The sequence below is a fragment of the Scomber japonicus genome, chromosome 8 (assembly GCF_027409825.1).
Source record: "Scomber japonicus isolate fScoJap1 chromosome 8, fScoJap1.pri, whole genome shotgun sequence".
NCBI classification, from domain to species: domain Eukaryota; kingdom Metazoa; phylum Chordata; class Actinopteri; order Scombriformes; family Scombridae; genus Scomber; species Scomber japonicus.
Window position 1 is genome coordinate 27,845,881 of NC_070585.1, and position 23,353 is coordinate 27,869,233.

A 23,353-nucleotide genomic window follows, 5' to 3' on the forward strand; every position below is an offset into this window, starting at 1 on the left:
GTTGATCATGGACAATCTTTAAGGAGCCTGAGTTTAATAGTTCTGTTTTGATTTTGGACTGAAGTGCATGATAATCAACACATTGTGGTTATGTGGCTTGTAGTATTTAGTCATTTGTAATTAGTGGGTAAAAAAGGCCTCCTGATATGTGCATAGTTATTCATTTGATGGTACATGTTATTACTTTCTGAGAACAAAGGCTCGTGCTCATGAGTTGTCAAAACTTTTTGCACTTATGCCTTCTCGACTCTATATTGCTCTCAGATGATAGTGCCATCTGTAGTTGTTAGAAGATTTGTGACTTTGCTGCACAGCCCTTTACAGAAACATATCTTTGACCCATTCAATTTCCGACCTTATGAATCAATTCAATATATTAGTCTCGTTTCTAGCTCCAGCTCCACACTGACACATCTGTTGGGCGACTTTGTAGAGAGCGTGTGTGTGTGTGGTGTGTGTGTGGTCAGTAAAAGTGATCCTCTGATTTTTTGAGTGAGGCTTTCAGATGTTGCTGCACACTTCATAGTCCCGTCTGTTTGCAAACTGATTACAGGCTTCAGATTGCTCTCTTTTTGTTTTTTAGTATTCTGGAGATTAAAGGCCATCACTGAGTGCATCCGTTCCTCTCATTTCACTTCCTCAGCCGTGAAATAAAACTTATTAAAAGTTTGATTTTTGCATACAAACTGTGACTGCTTGTGACAAGTGTTGTGAAGTTGTTTAAAAACCGGTTATTTTACGAAAGTTTTCACCTAACATTTATCTCTATGTATTATTGCTATAGTAATTCACCAAAACCCTTATTTACAGCATTATTATTAAACCATTATTAGTATTATATAACATATTTGGTATGCGCAGCCATGAAGTGAGCTAAACACACTTTCAATAAGGGTTTCATTCTAGAGCTGACCTTTGTATTATTAATGTGAGACTGTAAAAACAGGATTGAATCAACCACAGTAGGTTCAATAATACAATTGGATAGAGGTGAAATATCAATGAGATATAGACCAATTGTACTTTAACAATTACTGGGAGAGTAACAAGTAATTATATCAAGAAGTATAGGTTAACTGTCAACTAAATTAATTACATTGCCCCTCTGCAATAGCACATAGAAGAAATGAACAAATGTCATCAGTGGAAAAACAACAACCAACTCCCTGAGTGTAATTCAAAAATGTGTTGTAAACTGTGTCGAGTACGGGAAAGAAATAACTGAAAAGGCTAACAGTGGCTCAGCAGTGTAAAGTTACCTTGAGTACATTAGCCTCAAACAGCTAATGGCGTGCTTGGATATACTTCTAAAGTGATCCCAAACATACGAATAAGTGTGTTTACATGAACATGAGTATCCAGGTTTTTAGTCTTATCTAGATTTCAATCTTGTTTGGTATATGTTATTCATCTCAGTTCACTCTCTGTCTGAAATGGGCTGTTGTAGCTCCTGTTTCTTTAAGATAGCACTCTGTTGTGATATGCCAGCTTCTGAAAGTGGATCTCTGGCTTTTGACTTACAATGGAACGTATTTACATATGTACACCTTAAGTTTTGGACCTTTGACCATGGGCGTCTGACAACATAATAGTATGAAAATGACAGAACATCACAAAAAGCATGATTTATCCCCTCACAATCTAGTGTTGAGTCTTATTATCCAACACAGTCTTTGAGTATTTTCATTTCAAAGTTGTTGTGTTTTTAAAATATATTTCTTACATAACTGAGTTCATTCAATGCATCGACTTAATAATTCAGTTTTCAAGGTTTGTGTCTATGCAAGGCCTACTTATAGGTATCTTTTTAAAAATGTATTCAGGGATATTACTGAGTCCAAACCTGAGACCCGAGTGCTTTTGCTTTTAATCCTGATAATCTCAGGTCAGGTGTGAATGACTTTAAGTGATTCTCACCTTTAAATACAGGACAATAAAAGTGTTGCTCTTCTTCACAAGAATCAGCAGTAACATAATTTATAAAAACCTATGAAATGCATCACTGGAATTAAACGAGATATATCATTTAACAGGATGCAGATGCGAGCGATTAACTGTCTCAGTACAGCATCGTTAATGGACAGTTGTGCACACAGATGGGGGGTGATGTGTGCTGTGATGACCTCCTACTGTTGTACAAGGCCAGCTGAATGTCGTCTTCATCTCAAAGGAAGTGCCATAACCCACTCTTCTTGTTGTTATGTCTGACCTACATACACCCACTACTGCCAGCATACTTCATGCCGGGACACACAATGGTGAAGGTGCAATGAATCAAGCAAGGACACGCTGTGTGACAGACATGAAGCTTCTACACAGGTCATTGAGTAGAATAAATGAGGTGAGTGAGTAATCCTGGTCCAGTGGGTCTTCTGTGGACAATGCAGTGGCTCTTCACAGATACTACAGCCAATGAAAGACTACAAATGAATCGCTATCCACAAGTTACTTAAGCAGACGTTCAGTGAGTTACATGTTTGAAAAAATAACAGACAACACAAATGGTGTATGAATATGAATAATCAGAACAAAAATGTAGTGTAGGAGTTTCATTTAGTTCATATTTTCCATTTTAAAGGTGTAAAGAGTGGAATTACAATTGTAATTTAGAGCTTTTTTCACCTCTATTCATTGTCCACTTTTGACATTTCAATGACCCATGTCTCATTAAAAATTCTCTGTCTTTCAGCATTCATTCGCCCTCCATGCAGGCTGAGCAGTAAATTGCTGCAGAGGCGTTGATGTGCAAGAAGAGCCGGCCATCTTAATGGGGGACATGAGTGGGTGGTCTGCTCTCTGAGGGCCTTCTGTAGCCCCTTACCTTGCTATTATGACTCATTCAGCTCAGCTCAGTCACACTGTTCTCTGCTGGGTTTTTTTGCATGGCATTGAAACATGTTGCAGAATTGCCCAAATGGGCTTTTAGCCTCTTTTCTATGCCTTTTATCATGAACTGAAAAGTCGTTATTAACCATCAGCCTGTGAGATGACCATCGTCAAGATGTTCTCGTAGCTTTTTGGTACAATTACACCAGATTTTTTGAGGATGAAGGATATGATTTTGATTATGGTCAATGGCCCTTAATCTATGTGTAAGGGTCCTATTCAACAGAGCAGCTGGGGAATAACATCTTCTTGTCTTGCCATGTTTAAGTAATTTCCTCCAATTTCCAATCTGTCTCTTGACTTCTGTTGTTGCCAGCTCTGCTCATATGCTGTCAGGCTGTTGCTGTGTGATTATGACAGCGTTCAGTCCATGAACCTTGTAAAGTTTAACCTATAATTAAAAAAAAAAAAATCTTGCTTGTAAAAAGTTAATGTTTTAAAACTTTTAAACCTGCTTACAGTGTTTGCACCTGCAATTTTCAGCATTAGCAAGCACATGACTCTTCTAAAAATGTTGCCTTTTCTAGTCCCATAATGCTTGCTCTGAGTCATGTTCATTTTACAGTCCTATTTTTTGTGAGGTCACGCTATCCTTCAACTTTGTAAAGTACTTATTGTGTTTCTGTGTCACATGCTGCTGGTCTGTGCGTGCACCAGGAAACCAAGACAGACAGATATTACATTTGGCAAATAAATTCTTTCTGGTTTTAAATTAGATTATGAACAATCGGATACCCCCTTATTTTACTTTAACACATAACGTGACATTGTGCAGCTCTTCTAAACATTGTTTACTCGGGCAAGTGCGATGATGAAAATAGCAACAGCTCTTTTGGTGTAACATGCAATTATACAGTGATTTTGTTGGATATGCTGATTGTTTACTGCACTCACTGCATGTGTGAAGGCTACAGCAAACACAGGATTAGCGAGGCTTTGCAGAGCACCAGTCAAGGAATCGTCCTTGGTTGAGGAACAGGAGTTTGCAAGTTTAAAAGCTGTTGTTGAAGCAATCTAATTTGCACTGTAAAGCATGGTCACCTCATCCATTTATTTCACTAAGCATGTAAATAATGTTTGTACAATAAGTGTTATAATAATACACTATTAGAGTAACATGTATCCGTAAGGCAAAGTCATTTCTCTTTGCCCAAAGAAAATCCATTAAGAAGACTGTTTTCCAGAGATATAGATTTTAATATTTCATAACTGATGTAAATCACTCTTACACTGGAGACTCTTTTGGAGTGAGTGTGTATTCATCTCCCTCACTTACATAATATTCTGAATGCCAAACCTCAGTTTAATGAAATGAACATCGACCACAACTTCAGCTTGTAGAGTTTATTGAAGGATTAATCCTCGAGCTATTTGATAAAGCCATGCAGTATATTAATTACAGGTTTGTTTTTCGCCGACGTAGAGCTCAGAGCTATTTTTAGTGACCGAGTAAAAATCAACTAAATATGCTCTGCTTGACTTGACTTGGGAACACAAGAAACAATACGCACAATTGAATGTGTTAGACATTTCCATTGTGGTTTGAAATAGTATGAATGTATCCTCTTGCAAGTAGAAATGTTTTCAGGCTGTTCATTTTGAGCATCCTTCAGTTTTTGGACATTGTTCTCCACTATCGGTGATACCTAGGCTTGACTTCCATTCCCTGAGACACCTGATTGTCCCCTCCTCCAAACCTCCCTGACTGCAGATCATTGGCATAAACAGATAGGAAATGAAGGGCAGGATCTCGCCTGTAGTTTCATTTATATGTTAATCTATCTGTGGACCTTGGTTGGAATTTGAGTGATTCCAGCATTTGGTAATGCATTCAGCTGGACATATTCTGACAACAGTGGAAAGCCTATACATCCTTGTAGCTTAGAAGCAATCTATCATTTGTGGGGTTTGGCACCACGTCGGGCCATCCAGACTCCATTACTGTTCCATTTATTTAGAAGACTACATGTAACATATTTGTTGAATATAGAACAGCCGTGTATCTGTGGTTAACTTTCCTCATAAATCCACAGGACAAAATAGGAATTTTTCTTCATATGATTTACTATACTTTCTTTCCATTCAATTGCGTACTGCAAACTCTTAATGGCAAGTGTGGGGAGGAAAGAAAGAAGAGATTTTTCACCAGCCACTAATTCAAATGCAAGTCTGTTGAAAGCCACTGAAGGAGTAGTGTGATGGATGGAAGCTACTGCCTGACAGGAAAGGGGGAAAAAAGCTTTGGACTGCTTTAAAAATGTAGCATATTTTAAAAGGCGTTCAGCACTAAACAAAAAGTGGAGCTTGAATGCTGTCTATTCATTAATCTATGAAACACAATGTAACAATGTGGTATTGAACATTAAAATGTCACTGCATGTCATTATTACAATACATGTGCATGAGTCATTCCTGAGTTACATTTTGCATGTCTCTATTATAATATGTTTGACATGCTGTCGTGCTCACAGTGACTGATGTTTAACAGGTACAGTATAATGCCCACTATTAAATATCTATGTTTAGTATGCTAACATTTGCTAACTAGCACTAAACATATAGTATAGGTAAATGAGGATGTCATTACTTTTTCAAGTATTTAGTAACAAACCAAAGTATTAGACAAATTGAAATTCTGATCTGATGGTGGCGCTGGAGGAAAAGTTCAAGTATCACCAAAGTTACTGCAGTTTATCCAGAGGGGGACATGGAGGTCTAAACCTAATAGTTATGGAAATCCAACCAACAGTTTTGACACATTTAACTCAAAACCATAAATATCAACCTCATGGTGGCACTAGAGGAAAAATTTTGTCGAGTGATTATCCGGGAATCATGTTGCATTGCATTATGCCATGCTGCTTGTTGATGTTGAGATAGCTATGTCAAGGACAAGTGAAAACTGCAGGTGGCACTAAATGGAAATTCAGGGGATCATCAAAGTCATTAGGATTTATCATCTGGGGACCTTAAATATCTGCACCAAATTTTGTTGCAATCCATTCAGTAGCTGTTGTGATAATTCAATCTGGACCAAAGGGGTGGAAATAAATAGGAGGAAAGCGAACATAAAAAGACAAAAATTACATTTGTTTCCACTGTTGATGCAGTCCTCTACATTGCTCGTCTGGACCAATTTCAAAAAAGTACGGTGCAAAGTTTTGACCTGCATCACTCCCTCACCTTGTATCAAAATATCACACATATACCGGAACTATCTACTGTGAGGAGTGAACACAATTAAAAAAGAATCCATAGTCCACCCGCACATTTTCAAGGACAGCTGAACTTAAAAAGTTGTCTGTATGAAAGCTTTCTAGCTCTTTACCACAATTGGAAGGACAGATCTGCCGCTCTGCAGATAGTCCATCCTGCTCCCTCACTGGCTCCTCTTGGTCATTCATCGACAGACTCTCCCCTGGCTGGCTGCCATATTTCCTAATGAGGTCAGACTCCTGCTTGCTCTGCTGCCCTGATCAGCAATATGTGTGTCATTGTGTGTGTGTGTGTGTGTGTGTGTGTGTGTGTGTGTGTGTGTGTGTGTGTGTGTGTGTGTGTTTGTGGAGGGGAGTGAGAGGAATAAAGCAAGCAAGACAAAGAGAGACTCACAGAAAGACAGAGTGAATGTGTGTGTGACTTAGGAGGAAGAGAAACTAGGGGAAGAAAGAAAGTGTGTAGCATACTGTGTGTGTGCGAGCGCATTTGTGTGTGTGTGTGTGTGTGTGTGTAGGGGGTGTTCTCTCTGCGTTGTAGGTATTGACCTGGAATAGGGTTCGTGCTAATGAGGAGGGAGAGAGGGTGACAGAGGGATGTGAGAAAAAGTTCAGGGTTGCCAGGTCAGGCCTAATTCACATTTAGGGGAGTCCTGATTTGAAAAGTCATGCACTGGTTGTGCTGAATAGCAGCTACTTTCAGGGTTTGGTGTCACACACAATAGCTTGGCCAGTGATTTGAATGGTGGTAAGTGAATGTCTACAGCATGAATAGACACCCCAGCCAGCAACCATTACTAACTAATACTGTAGCAACTGTGTGGCAGTGTGGAGTTTCAACTATACAAATGTGACTCATTACACACCTGAAAAGAAAACCGTTGGATGGATGAAAAAGGGGGACAAAATGTAGCTATACTGTAGCTCTTTACCACAAGTGGTTGGAAAAATAAAAAGATTGGCTTACAGGTGGCACAAGAGAAAGACAAAAAAAAGGAAAAGTTGCTAACATAAATGCCATTTTAGGACTTCTCAGTCTTCACTTGTCAGATTCAGCTCTACAACTTTTTAAAGCTGTTTTTCTGGGCTTTGAAGTTGAATTTTAACACAGATAAACGTTAGCATGTAAACATAACAGTAAGCAAGCAGGGTGTTGGCTAACGATTTCCTATTTACACATTCAGTAAATGAGGAGTAGTATTAACATCTTGGTCTCCATCAACTTCAGAAGGAAATATCAGGCTCTTAAGTAGCTAAATGCTTCCTCTGTTAACAAGCTAGTTCCTCATTTTGTCTGCTGGTTAGCGGTGAGTTTATCAGAGCTCCACTGTTAACTATGATTACAACAGCTTTAATATTACCATTTAAAATAGGCCTAGGCTATGTTAACACACTAACATAGATAGATAGATACTTTATTGATCCTTCACAGGAAATTGCTTGGTTTCCAGTAGCTACATCCACACTTAAGACAGCAACATGTAACATCACATTGAAACATATCACTAACTATACAATGGAGAAAAAAACTAAAAATACCCCAAAGTTGTCCAAATAAAACAAATATATTTATATATTTAAATGTGATAAATAATAATAAAACACTCGGTGTGCATTTAGCAACATTTAGTAACATTTAGCGTGCTAGCATGTCAATATTACAGTGTTAGTATCAATCTGTAAGTCCAGCTCAGGCTTAAGAGAATTTGGTAATTAGCTGTTGATATATGTATGTATATTATTTGTTCTTTGAAAAAAATGTGTGTAATTTTTAATTTGTGCAAAATAAATTAAACTAAATTAAACTAAACTAAACTATATATATATATATATATATATATATATATATATATATATATATATACTGTCATGAAGTGTTGCACAAGTTGACATTTTGCACAGTTGAAATGTTAGTCATTGGCATTCATCCTCTGAGGACCAAAATAGAGCTGGTGACTATAACAGTATTTCATGGTAATTCATCCAAGAGTTGTGGAGATATTTCACATTAGTGTTGGACCAATAATGGATAGAACAGCTTTACTACCCCTGGAGACAAGCTGCGGATAATGCAATTGGAGTTAAATCATCTTAGAGCAATATTCTCTTTTATCTTATTGCATCTTTGTAGTTTTAGATGAAGAAAATTGATAAAGTTACATCTCAGTTTGGAGTTTTGTTGTGCTGTATGTAATGTGAAAACAGATCCAGTGAGGTATGGGACTGCTGATTAACATCTGCTGCAAAAGTCAAATCAGGTCAAATCTGTTAAGCACTCTTGTCAAAACTAATTTAAATACTGGCAGAAAGCAAGACAGAGCAAACAGATCACAAAAATTGAAGCCAAGAGGGCAGAGTCTGTGCCAGTTTTTTTTCTTTCTTTGTGTATGTATGTGTGTGTGTGTGTGTGTGTGTGTTCATGTGCACCATTGAACAGCATCCATTTGTGACATGTGACATCCTAGTCTTAGCCTGCTTTGTCATTTCAACATTTCTACCCCTGCTCTGTGCGCCAGTGAAACTCAGAGAATGTTTTTGTTTCGTGTTCACTGTTCTCCATCTGTCCCCGGGCCCCGTTACACCCAAGACTTTGATTTAGTCGACAAACGGTGTGTGTGCAACAGCAGCAGTGGCAGCAGCAGCAGCAGCCGAGCAGGGTTTTGTCCTGAGATGAACTCTGCAGCAGCCGTGCTGAGGGCTGCTCGCTGCTGACGGAGGGAAGAAAGGAGCGGGAGGGAGAGCAAAAGGCAGGGGAGGGCGAAAAACAGACAAAGAGGGAGCGCGAAAGACAGAGAAGAGGGGCATGACAAATAAGAGAAGGAGGGGGGGGGGGGGAAGACAGACTGAAAAATGAGAAGAAGAAGAAGAAGAAGAGGAGGAGAAAGATTTCCCAACAGAATAAACAACACATAAGTGACTGATATGGAGAGACACAACGAGCCCCAAAGAAGCAGAGCAACAGGAAAGCAGCATGAAAGACAAAAAGAAAGACAGGAAAAACAGGCGAAAAGTGACTAAAAGGGTCAAAGAGAGAACGACAAAGCCAAGAAAACAGACGGTGACAGGAAAAGCAAGAGAAGGGGGAAAAGGCAAACGGCAAAACATGAAGAATCACAGATGGTGATGGGGGTGGAAAAGCAAAAACAGAGGGAAGGACAGAGACCAGGAAAGACACATAAATCAAAATCAATTGATAGAGGGTAAGAGGAAAAACAAGACGGACAGTGAAAAACAAAGACAAATGTATTGAGTGGGAGAAACAGAGTGACACGAACAAACACAAAGAGACTGAGAGCAAGAAAGAAAGACAGAGCCAGGAAGAGAGAGAGAGAGAGAGAGAGAGAGAGAGAGAGAGAGAGAGAGAGAGAGAGCCAGGTAGTGAGAGGCTGTGTGAGAGAGAGCGAACCTTTGCCAACACTGTGAAATTTCCTCAACTCCTGGCGATAATAGCTCTGCATAATAAGCCGATTTAGCAGCTCAGTACCAATAAAACACCCAGGTGGTGCTCACTTTTCTCAGCTTGATGGGCAAACTCTGTGTTTCAAGCGAATCTGCTTCTCATTGTTTTGTTTGTGCTGTACTCATAATTTTCACCTACAGTAAAAAAAAAAAAAAGAAAAAGAAAGAAAGGAAGGGCTGTGGGGATGTTCACATGGTGTCTGTGTTAATTCCTGCTGAGATCAAAATGAACATAGTGATGCTGTTTTATTGATCTGTCTAACGGGTTTGTAAGATTGACTCTGGCTGGTTGAGAAATTAGCCGTAAAACAGATTTTTGTGGCTGATGCACTTCTTTATAAAAATAGAGGAGTTGCTCAAGGTTATATCTTGGGTCCCGTCCTTTTTAAAGAGTACTCGATTTAGCATTAAGCATTAAGATAAGAGAGATGCTTTCTTCTTCCTTGTCAAAATGTGGCACCTGCATCACCCATGATACAGCTCAACTGCTGAAACCTTAGATGGAGATTTGGGTGTAGGGCTGCAACTAACTATTATTTACATTATTGATTAACCCTCCTGTTGTCCTAGGAAAGGGAAGGAAGGGAGGAAGGGAAGAAAGAAGGAAGGAAGGAAGGGAGGAAGAAGGAAGGAAAGGAGGAAGAAGGAAGGAAAGAAGGAGTGAGGGGACAGGAAGGACAGAAGGAAGGAAGAAAGGGTCAATTTGACCCGGGAGGACGATACGAGGGTTAATCGGTCAGTTATTTTCTTGATAAGTTTACTAGATGTAAAAAAAAAAATGTGGATCACCGTTTTCCAAAGCCATCCACAAGTGTCTTATTTTCTCCCAACTATAAGATTCAGTTAACTGTCATAGAAGAAACCACAACATATTCACACATGAGAAGATTGAATTAGAGATGTTTTCCTTTTTTTCCCCTCTTTCTTAAAAAATGATTTAATAGCAGGCAGCTAATTGATTATTCGACTATTATTGCAGCTGCATTTGGGTGTCCAATGCTATTAGTAGCTAATGAAGCATCCAGCTGCTGGCTTCAAAAGTAGAGATGAAGAATGTGCTTCAGAAATCTGTTAAACTCACTTCTTCTTCTTTCTAACTCCACAACTGCAGACGTCTTTCATTTTTGGGGGGAAATTTGTAGTTTTTAGCCTTGACTGACTCAGGTGATGTCACTTGAGGCGTTAAATTATTTTGCACAGCTCCATCTGGAGACACAAAAGGCTTCATGGAATTCCTTTCACTTTGCAGTACTACTACCCCAAGACCTGTAAACAAGACTTTGATGTTTAAAATCAGTGGAGTTCCCCTTTCGCCGTGGCTGTTGTCGATTAAACTTGCACGCACAAGTGAATGAACGCTAGCTTAATATACTGCATTGTGGTTCTTAATTAAAGGTTTTGATGAAAAGATCTGTCAACTTAAAACTTACTATATAATAAACAAAAACATGTTCTTCCATTCTTCTACAGTGCTCTTTTTTCAATACTAGTGACAGCTGTGGTATTCATCATCATCATCATCACTGTACATAAACAAAAGTATAAAATGTATGATACTTTAGCTTTAGCTCATTTGGTGCAAATAAGACTGCCTTTCATTCATAAAAGTCTCCAAAGACAAAAAAGTATAACCACTGTACATATTTTACCAGACTTACCGGTTCTAAATTTCTCTCTGGCTCACCACGCTCAGTGCTGTCCTCGTTTGGAAATCTCTAGGATTAAGACAAAACCTTGGAAAATCATCCGTTTGTGACTTTTAGCTCAGAGATGGAATAACATCATAACATAGCTTTAACATAGCTTATTCACCATGTGCCTTGGTCACTGAAATATTGCCACAAGCATGTCTGTTCTTCAGTTCTATGCCTCAGTCGTCAATTTTACATCATCATCTTTTAAAATTCTATTTTTTGTGACTACATTTTATTTTACCCATTATTATTTGATATAATCCTGTAAACTGGACACTGCTGAAAAGGAGAGCTTGCTTTCTGTATGTATATAAATAAAGCTTTCAATTTGCAGCTGCTTCTCCCAGATTCCACTCTTCCACTCTCACAGATCATCGCTGTCAGGTGCAAACCTTGTAACTCCAATAGAAGTGAATTGGAGGATTATATGCTTCATGGGTTGGTAAAATTCTCTGACCTCCTGGGTGTACCAATCCTTTACTGAGTGGTGTGAAATCTGGATTTTCTTTATGTTGTAAACAAAACCATTTTTCTTACTTCCTCAAAAGCTGACATTTTTGGAGATACAAGGTTTGCATCTGAAAGGGACTGTGATGGAAAGAAAGCAAGCAGCTATGAAATACTGAGCTCTGGTTTACAGGCAGCTGCTTTTGTCTCACACCAGAATATCTCAGTCTGTGGAGCTACAGGCATTTCTTTGTGTGGAGCTTTGGTCCATTTATTGTCCTTGGCTTCAGCCGTAATGATTAACGATGCATAGTGTGACGGTGCACTAAAGCCAACTAACCCACGCTCAAAAGACCGGTGTGTTCAGTGTTTTGTCTCCCCACAGACAGACATTTTGACTTTAGATTTCACTGTCAGGTGGGTTACTTATCTTACACAGTGTTTAGTGAAAGTGGAACACCTGTGTGCATGTTGGGCCACTGTGTTGATATTCAAAGAAACAAAAAAAGGTTTTCCACAGAGGGCTGATGAAAGCTTTTCATCCACGTTCCTTGATGAGAGACTGTAGGGATTATGTAAACAGGAAACAAAGAGGAATACAGTATGCATAATCTCTCATTCTCCAGCTTTGTTGGCCATGAGTTGCTGCATTGTTGTTGAGCGGACACAGTTTTCAAAGCCGTCTGTTTTTTAAAGCACACGCTTGTCTCCAGATTTTGTATTCAACTTTTGAGTTGATGCTGCACTGCAATAGATAGGAAGGTCCCATTAAAGTCTTTTTGAAATGCCTCCTTTTGTAAAATTTGCATTCCTAAAAGTGCATTCAGGCCTTTTTGATAGATCTAAGAGCTGCTTATGAAAACACATGAGCAAAAGCAGGTCTGTTAAGCCACGTTTTAAATGCTCAGTTTGTGAAAGGCTGATGAACACCCCTGTCCCCACCTGCTGTACTACACTGACACAAATCCACACTACAATGTCCTTGTTCAACTCAAACTCTGCATGTTTGAACCGTTGCCAGTAAAGAGTGTAAAATTCAGCTGGTTGGCTGTCACAACAGCATCTGAAACCAACTTTGTGATTACCGTTTGTTGGCATTGTGGGAGTCAAAAACTTTATAGGAGCAATAACAAGGATTTATATTGCCCCGTAGCACAAAGTGATCATAATGTATCTGCAGGAGGATGATGCGGTTTTTTTGATCAATACCAATGACTCACTGACTACTTCAGGAGGTTTACAGATTTCTGGCTTTCAAACACACTTTCGGGGTTGTTGGGTTTAAAGCGCAAGTTACAAATGTAACTGTGGTGCTATGAATTATGGCTGATGAGAAGAAAGAGGGGTGGAAAACGGGCTCACATGGTCTCACAGACAAGAATAGATTCACCAAGCGGAGACTACCAGCAGCAGTTGTTGCAGGATATATTTGGATTTTTTCAAATTTATCTTATGACAGTACACAAATCATATCAAGTATGTTGTGAGACTACTGGTTTAATTATTTCTTGTCTCCATACTCACTGTGAAGTAACATTTAGAAAGCAACTACCTCCGTTCCCTAATTTCCTGTCAGTTCCTATGCTGTCAGCTGGCAGATAAAAGTACAAGAACAAAAAAAAACGTGTTAAAAAGAAAGAAGAAAGAAATTAGGCTTGGAATTTACAGCCCTTGTTAGATGCAAACATGCATTCAGAAGTCTAAGTTACAATAATCATGGTATTTTTAGTAGAAAGTCCCCCCCTTTCATCAGAGCCACAGTGGAGGAATATGTTGTGGTAGTGACATGCCGGTTCATTGCCAAGACAGAATGCATGCAATAAACCAGCATGCAACTGCCATAACAAAGCTACCCATTCAACTTGGCTAACTCAGACCAAGTGGAAGCTACCATGACTGAACCCAGTGCGGAAGTACCTTAACGTGCAATGCCAGTGGCAGCTGCTAGATGCTGGATCCAAAAAATCTCTGGCTCCAACTGACTCCCACTCCAACAGTGTCAACTTCTCTCCAGAAATAAAAAAAAAAGTCAATAAGGCTCCAAACAAGAGATTAATTACCAACATTTTGCAGTTAATTCACTCATTACCATCTTTAATCATTGCAGTTTTCTGATGTCTTTAGCTAGCTTACACTCCTCACTGTTGCTGCAGGTTTTAACTTCATTGTCTGTTCGCTGCAGGTCAGAGAAACTGTGCCAGAAAGCTGCTAATGTTGCAATTCCTGGATCATTAAAACAGGTAAGTAACAATGTGTAATCTTTTGAAAGATCTGTGTTGGTAATCTCTAGACACACTGCTGATGTTCTTTTGGGAAACACCCTCTCTTTAAGCGATCTTATGTAACATTTGTTGTTGAACAGCAGCCAAGGAAGTGAGGCAACAAAGTAAGGATGTTCCAGCAAAATCTCAGTATTATGAATTAAGCAAGGATGTGATTTATTCCTTTTGAATTCAAGTTTATATTTATGAGAGAACCAGTATGATGCATCTTCCTATATATCTGATATAATCTCACTTTGAGGGCAATTGCATGGTCCAAATTTTTGTCAATTTATAATTCAAAAGAGTGAATCATTAAAATAAAGGAAGTAAAAGATCGACAAACTGTAATTGACCCTGACTTGTTAATCATGTGAAAACAACATAACACTTAGTAAATGTAGCAGTGAATATACTTAATACCCCTCACTCAAGGTCACTGGACCTCCAACAACAGCAAGAATTTCCATGTAAAATACTTAAATTGCAGCAATTTCCTCTTCTTGATTGCCATGTAATTGATGTGCCTTTGGAAAAAATGCACCTTTTTTTAGTTCACAGTTTGAACACTGCTTCTACACCGGCAACTCAAGTCAATCTAATTTGAAACCTGGTATGATGAACGGCTCTGCATGGCTGCACTTGTGTCATTATAAAAATGGTTGGACAGATTTAAATACCCCTTTGTAAAATTTCTCCAAGAGTCTGCCACTTGGCTGCCTCCACACCAAATCACTGCTGGCATTGATCCACTGAAGTTGACTATTTATGCTTGTACAGATGCCAGTTTCCCAGAACAGCAATTAACATTTGGAGAATAAAAATGATCTGACAGGATGTACTCTTTAACTGTATCACTCCTGTACGTTTGTAGTGGGAGTTGCAGGATGAATCAATTTAGCAAATGCATTTTATAATCGTATGTGCAGTTGAAAGTTCTGTCACAAGACAGATGTGTTCGTCTGACTTAATTGATGTCTACATTACATGAAATTGAGCCTGTACTGGTGTTTCCGTTCTACAGTTAATGTATAATCAGGAATCTGACACAAAAAGCAAAAATGTACATGAAACTCCTGCTGAAGGATGTTTTTGTTGTTATGCTGCAATGCTTTATGATAACCTAAATTCTAGACTATGATCACAAAACTTAGCACACATTAAGTTATGCTTCTTTATTTGTTCATTTTGTCTAATTGATCTGGCATTTTCAATGACTCTTTAAAGTGGATTACTTAGAAAATCAAGGTCTGACCCTGTAGTTGTATTATGCACACACACGTTTTGGAAGAGGTTGATATATAACTGTCTTGTGACATCTGTACTGTAATACGTTACACTGAAGCACAACATGTGATCGCAGAGGGAGTTGGAAGCGAGGTGCACATGCCTGCCAAAAGGCAAAGAAATCTTTTCAGTGTTTGCATTCTTGTGAAGTTCTCTTTCCCAGGAAGAGCTACGAGAATGTTCCACACAAGGTCACAAGAATCAACAGCATTTGATTTGATAATTACCTTGAGCCTGTTTAGAGCCATGTATATGCTGGTTTCCAGTAAAACAAAACTAATTTCACTCAGTAGTTCCAGCCAGTTTGCACTAAAAACTGCTAATCAGAGAAATCAACCCCTAAAGTGTTTTTCTGGAATGAAAACTTGCACGCACATTGCTCTGGATGCCACATAGATGAAGGCCATCGGGTTTAAAGTTGCTTCTGAAATGAGTTGGCCACAACTGTCGCCATGTTGTGTACATTGCATGGGATCGTGTTAGCACTGTATCCAAAACAAGGGCATGGGTGGAGAAGAACCAGATGTGGCTATTGGCATATGGTTAGCGAGGAGATCCTCTAAACTTGGACAGTGCATACTACATGACATCAGTACCAGATGGTTTACTCATTAACACCCATCCTCTCAAAACATACAGAAAAGGCTGTGCTGGAAGTCAATAAGTGTCCATATTGACTTAGCTGCTCTATGGCACACTTTTCATGAAGTGTTGCATGATGGCAAGTTAACCTAATTAGTCAGTGTAACAATTGAATCCAATCCTCACTGTTTGGGCCACGAGCAAGATATACATTTCTAAAGTACTGTGCATGTACAGTTACACTATCTGAGGTATCTAATTTTCATAAAATGTGTATTAAAACTTGAAAATAATGCTCACTGCTTTGCAATCTGTGTTTGATCTCTCTCGCAGCTTGCATTTGACCGACATGAACTGAGCGAACTGGAGGGAAGGGGGGAGGGGGGGGTAGGGGGCAGTGATAGCCACTTGGCACACTTGTCTGTTCCACTTCAGCTTGATCCATGTGTTGTGATGCCTGCAGTGTCCTGGTTTGGCCCTCCACCATCAAGTGACCAACAGCGAAGTAGGTATTAACAGCATAGCATGTGGTTTTTTGCGGCCTCAATACAGGGGGAAAAAACACTCGAGTGAAAAAAAAAGGCATCTGGATTAAAAGAAAACACGAGGTAACCAAGACAGGAATGCATAGATCTGAGCATAAATAATCACTGTCAATGTAGATTTGTCAACATCTGGTAGTTGCCGTTTCCCCCTCAGTCACTAAAGTTGCGTTTTGCTGGCTATTTCATTATTCATCCTCAAAAAATGCAAACTTTGTCAGAGTTAATGGAGCATCAGTGCTTACACAAGCTTTTCTGTATCCTACCAGATATTTCAATCAGCCTTTGTTTTAGTATAGGAACATTTTTGCACTTCTGATCGACTAAAACTGGAAGTGAGAAATCATGTTCAATGACTTCAGATACCAGACATTAACTTATATTTCATCATACCTCTGCAATATGTTTTATTAATATTCAGTCATAATTATGAATAAATGCAATTGCAAAAGATTTAGTTTTCAGCAGTAAAGCAAATATGTTTATTAAGCACTTTAATATACAGAAGAAAATTCCACTTCATATAATACAGGAATTCTTTTTAAATGAAAGTTGAATGTACATTGTAAGCTATTTACAATCCAATCACTGACAGTCAAATCAAAGATGACAGACAAAACAGTCAAGACAAACAAGATAACTGCTTAATAAGACTATACATTATGTTTTCCAACACTGTTTGTAGACCAGATCCTGCCTTGAATCCTTCTATTGACCCTTCATGGCATACTTTTGAGCTAATGTTGTACTGAAGAGCTGAGAGCTTTCACTAGGGCTTATAAGTGTTTGTGCATGCGATAGGTTTCTACTCCCCCCGATCCCAGTTCTTGGCAAAAAATAGCTCACTGTTAACATTATGAAAAGCCTGCAAAAATATGACACAGCCTGTAAACGCTAACGCAGCTCCACACAGTTCATGAGAAACAGATGTTTCGGTTCCCTCAGAGTCACAGTCAAGCACCTCCTTCCCTCCATCTCCCGCGGGGGTTAAGTCCTGTTGAGCTGATATTCAGCTTATCACAGGGAGGAGGTGGGACAGTTGTTTCAACTTTGGCTTTACAACTCTGCATTTCAAACAACATCATCCACAGCTATGAGTTGTCTTAATGGCTGAACCCTTTTTGAGCCGTTTTGTGTCATGCCCCTGAAAAATCCAGCAGGAATTACTGAAAATTAACCACATGACAATAAGGAGACAAAGCTTGGATTTTGTTTCTTGCATTGCAGTAGGTTATACATGTAACTCTGCAGACAAATGCATTTTTTTAAATCACTGCTTTTACTTGAAATCGCTGCGCTTAGCACCAAACTTTTGCTGACGGTACACAATGAGTTATTTAAATATTTTTATGCACACACACAAAAACATAACACACGAACAACTGAAAAAATCCCATAGGGATAAAATGAACTCTCTCTTTTTTTTTGTTTGTTTGTTTTTTTTTTTACATTTTCAGTGAACCTCCCTCTTAGATATTTGTAATAATACACAACGCACAAAGCCAACAAAATTGGGAGTCCAAAAATAACTGCAGGCAACTTCTGAACACAGCACCATGGTAGAGCGTAATGCAACACAAAATACAGCAAAAGTGGCTTTTTTCCAAAAATAAATATGCTTGTATATACTTGTGAAGTAAATTGCCATAGCTATTAACATATTACACACAACAAAGGTTTAGCACACTGGTCAAGGTTAACACAGATTATTTGGGGTCTCTAGGAAGGCAGACTATCAATGCGTTTAAATTCATACCATGGCATCAGTTAATTACTGTTATGTCCTCTGGTTTGTGACAATGTACTCAGTGGTACATTGCTGTCAGTGTGAAAAAAGTAGACAGAACAAACATAATATAAAATAATAAAAAAGCATTGGTATGTTTCTCTCAAACAGTTACTTTGATAAAACATGGATGGGATACAAAGTAAATAGAACAAATGCATGTCTGTCATTTTACTCTTTTAAAAGTGCATACACTGTTTATTAAATAGCATTACATTAAATTAAAATGATAGTTTGCATGAATACATGAAGAAGGCTGTAACAGATGTAGGCACATCGAAGTATCAGTTCACATAAGCCTTAGGCAGCAATCAACAATCTTCCCTAGGTTTGAGGTCTCCCACTGATGAAAAAATAATCTAGTATTTTTTTTTTATGTAGATGAAAACTGTTGCTTTGGCACATTCCCTCCAATGTCTGCATGATGAATGGCATTCAAGACATCTGAAACAGTATAGGAACGATTTGGGCTAATGTTTTGTTTGGGAGGAAAAAAGTCTGCTTATCCAGATTGAGGCATTCTTCATGCAAGCCTGATTAAATCCAACTAATGACGGTTCTGTTGAGTGCAATCCAGTAACAACTAAAAGTCCTTTATTAGCCTCTATATTAGCCACTGTCAATGAACAGAAAAAACAAAGTATTGCCTGTGTGTTGTCACCCTGACCTCAATTTCAACTTTGAGACAAATTCTTAATGTACTTCAACAACAGCACATAGGAGGATTATTTTCAAAAGTATCTCTTACCAGCTATAACGGAGTCTCCTTTTTGTAGTTAAACCCGGGGTCTGATCCTTCAATCTGCAGTTTCAGGGCTTGTTTAAGGCTTAACTCAGTTTCCCCTATAGGATAGTTCTCTAGAACATCCTGATGGCCTCTGTTCTGCAGTGTCCGAGGAACTGATACCCTACCCAGAAAAACCTGATTACCCTGTAGATGATAGTTGGGGTTGGTCATGATGCCATTCCTCTTTTTCTCAGCAAGGCTCTGCTGCTGGATAAAGAACTGATCTTGGCTTTGCCCCCTTTCCTGCTGAATTGAACCACCAATCATTATCTTACAGTGAGGATCCTTCACTGAAATGTTCGGCACTGATTTGTTGAGGGCAATCCTCTTGTCAAACTGGGTCATCTCGTACTCCAGAACCTGACCTTGGGTTGATCCACTGTTCTTGATTTTTTTCTTGTCTCCCAGTCCTCCTTTGCTATTTGATGTCCCGTTTCCAGGCTTCGTTCCCTTTGTTGACTTGAGACCAGGTTTTAACTGAGACCAGTCAAAGTCACTGGATGGAGATGGAGGCTGATGACCGATAGACTTAGTCGTGGAGGAAGGTGACACAATAGACTGTCTGCTCCGGCTGCGAGGCAGTGAGTGCTGTTGGATTTGTTCTGTGAACGTCAGTCCATGAAAGCTATCGATAGGCACAGTCTGTGCTGTGGCTGTGGATGAGGTGGTTCTCAAGGAAGAGTTCTTTGAACTCTTGAGGGAATTGTTTGAAAGGGAGGATTTCTGTCTATCTACTGTGGAATCAGGAGATTCTGATGGCGAACTAAAAGCGTGGACGGGTCCATTGGGTAGACCACGCCCAGACGACTGCATATCTCCTGCCCCAGTGCTGCCTGAACTACTTGATTTGATGGTGAGGGACTGCATTTTACCAGTCACAGACAGTGGTGTTTTCTCTTCCATGGTGTGCACTGGTGAGGGGTTGCAGCCATTTAGAGTTGATGCCCCGTACTTTTCCAGAAGTTTTATGATCATTGAATGGCCACCTTTTGCTGCTACTCTAATTGCTGTCCGTCCAAACTGGTCAGCATGGTTGGGGTCAGCACCATTTTCAAGCAGTATTTGCACAACGTCGATGTGGCCCTCCTGAGCAGCTATGCCTAGTGCTGTTGCTCCCTGGTTGCATGTATGATCTACATGTGTGCCATTCTCTATCAAAAACTGCACAACTTTTGTGTGGCCTTGCCATGCAGCAGACTGGAGGGCAGATCGCTTCTCATTGTCACAGGCGTTCACATCAGCATGATAGTTAATCAGCAGCCTCACCATTTCAACATGCCCTTGCCAGCAGGACACATGGAGGGCTGTTCTACCCTCAGTGTCACAGGCTTCCACGTTTGCTCCGTTTTCAAGGAAATACTCTGTCATGGCCAGCTGATTTTCAAGTGCCAATATGTAGAGTGTTGGGCGCCCGTCTGCATCTTTGTAATCTATATCAGCACCGTGGCTCAGCAGCAGTTCAACAATGTCCCTGTGGCCTTCTAGTGCAGCCACCCTGAGAGCGTTCCTTCCATCATATCCCCTCTGGTCAATGCATGACTTGTTTTCCAGAAGAATTTGCACACAGTCGTAATGTCCCTCTTGTGCAGCTAATATCACCGGTATTCTACCATCATTATCTACCTCTGTGCAACGAGCGCCTTGCTCGATAAGGGCATCACAAACTTGGCGGTGGCCCTCAAATGAAGCCATGTGCAGAGGGGTCCAGCCTGCATCATCCCTGTGATTCTCATCCAGACCTCTGTCCAGCAGAGTTCTGACAACCTCCACGTTACCCTGAGCAGATGCAATGCTCAGCACAGTCCTTCCCTCACTGTCGATGCTATCAACAGCAGCCCCCCAGAAAAGTAAGGTGTTGACAACGGAGGCATGGCCCATTGATGCAGCAGCAAGAAGAGGGGTGCGACCATTGTTGTCTGTGTGATCCACATCGGCCCCGCCTTCCAAAAGCAGATCGACTACATCCACATGTCCTTCATAGCCAGCCACAAGGAGAGGGGTCATGCAGTCTTTGTCACAGTGGTCAACCTCTGCTCCCCTGTCGATCAGAAGGCTCACAACAGAAGCATGGCCTTTACTCGCAGGAACACAGAGAGCAGCAACTGAGAGGGCAGTTCTACCATCAACATCTTCATGATTAACTTCGGCTCCGTGGTCCAAGAGATGCTCAACAATCTCTCTGTGTCCCATGTATGCTGCTGCAATGAGAGCTGTTCTTCCTTCATTGTCTGCCTTGTTAACTTCAGCTCCGTGCTGAAGAAGGTTCAACACTATGTCTTCATGACCTCCCCAAGCAGCAGCCCTCAAAGCAGTTCTTCCATCAGCATCAGCACAGTCCACTTTGGCACCAGCATAAAGCAGAGCGGATACAACCTCTGAATGCCCGCCCCATGCTGCTGAGCGCAGGGCAGTCCATCCATCATGATCTGTGTGGTTTATGTTGGCCTCACAGCCAATTAGACAGTTGACCACTTTGGTATGGCCCTGCCTTGCAGCAAGAGTAAGTGCCGTTTGTCCGTGGTTGTCTTCTAGCTCCATGTTTGCTCCTCTAGATATGAGCAAATTGACCACATCAAGGTTCCCACTGTATGCAGCATTGGCCAGCAGAGTTCTCCCACTGGAATCACACTGGTTCACAGATGCCCCATTGTCTAGTAATGTCCGTATTGAGTCCTCTCTTTCCAGGGCCTGTTGTACAATACATGAGGCATGGTCATCTTCATTGTTTACATGAGCTCCAGCTTTGACCAAAAGTTGCAGAACCTCCTGTTCTCTTGGTATTGAAGTGGTCAGTGAGTCTTTAGCAGGAGTTCCATTCCAGACCATCCAAAGAGCCAGATTAAATGGCTCAATCTGCAGATTGGAGTTGACAAGGTGCAGTGCAAACTCCTGCACTTCGAGTGGTTTGAGCTGTTTTGCCCGGCATGTGTAACTCATTGCCAGCATTCGATGTCCCTCTGCTGCATTGCACAAGTACTTCTGTGTGCAGTGCTTCACATCCAGTAGCCACTCTGCAAAACTGTAGTGAAACAGGATTTTAGTACTCCCAAGGCCATCAACCAACAACTTGGAGAGAATGTCCATCTTTTTTTGAAACTCTTCCATAGTCAGTGTCATGTTTTTGGTCCAGACTGCATGATACAGTTCCTTGACCGTGAGTGGCCTGCAAGTTGCCAGGATTACATTGAGGATGGGCTGGACTTTGGCAAACTGTTTTCTGACAAATAGTCTCTGGCAGAGCCACAAGTAGAGGCCATTGAGAGTGCCAGGGATGTCACGGATCTCGCGGAGCATGATAAAGTTCTCAACCACGCCGTCTAGCACACGCTCCAGGTAGAGGAAGCAGCCACTGCTTTTGATGTGGAGTTGGTTGAGCATCTCAGCTGTCTCCTTGGTCAGGTGCTGCCTCAGGGCCTCCTCCTGATCCAGCCTGTGGAGGATGTACTGCTGAACATCCTTGACGATGTAGGCCTTGCGCAGATCATCAAGGCTGATTTTGCGGAATCCTGAAAGAAAACAAATGAACATAAGCTGAGTTTGATGTCAGATGCACACCATGTAGTAAAGATCTACAATATTTAAAAAAAAGGAAATTCAAAAATAACTTCAGTCAGTATATATGAAAAGATGTAAAGTATGAACTTGAAAATGGATAGCTGTAGTTGTAAAAATCCTAGTTGATGATGAGCAATGTTAATTTTCCCACAGTTCCCCAAAGGCATTATCTTAAGTTCGACCTTGAGACCATACCCGGTATTTATCCACTGATCTTGTACCTTTGGATAATTAGGTTAAGCCAACCTTTAATTTCCTTAGGCATAGGATAATTAACAGTAAAGCCATGTTGTTAAAATAAAACCTTTCAGAGGAATTGAGAGCATAACCCTTCTGGGTGTTGGCGGCAGACATGATCAGCAGGCGTTTGCTATGAATTCAGCCTCTTAAGGACTAAGGAAAACAAATCAAGGCAATTAGCGCACTACATTGTGTCTTACACAAATAACAAGAAAAGAAGAAAGAACAAATACTTCAAAAAGAACACAGCTTATATAATGAATACATTTTAATATATTGCACATATGTATGCGCTGCTGTTTATCCATATCTTTCCTATAAATACATGACAAGTGTGAAAACTCACAAAACGAACCTCAAGAAGAAATAAAAGCAGTATTCCCCTTAGAGAAATAAAAGGTCTAAAAGACCTTAATACCTTGAGGGGGAAAAAATAGCATGTCATTTAACTTAACACCCACTCATGTTATCAGTCAACCTGTTAATTTACTGTAGAGGCTATAAAGCTTCATCAGCAGAGGCAAAGCTGAAGATGTACAAGAATCAACATGGAGGATAGCAAGGGAGACATAATTTCCATGCCTGTAGCATATCAATGGTCTGTAAAACATCTCT

At 40.1% G+C, this 23,353-nt stretch overlaps 1 protein-coding gene across 1 annotated transcript in view; it reads right to left on the minus strand.

The window, feature by feature from the left end:
- Window positions 1-16,823: 16,823 nt before the first annotated feature.
- The window catches only part of ankrd50 (ankyrin repeat domain 50), a 37,330-nt gene continuing 30,800 nt past the window's right edge, over window positions 16,824-23,353 (minus strand). The window contains exon 4 of the mRNA XM_053323831.1: window positions 16,824-22,449. Within this exon, the coding sequence (XP_053179806.1) occupies window positions 18,908-22,449 (3,542 nt within the window). The 3' untranslated portion in view covers window positions 16,824-18,907. The remainder of the gene's footprint in view (window positions 22,450-23,353) is intronic.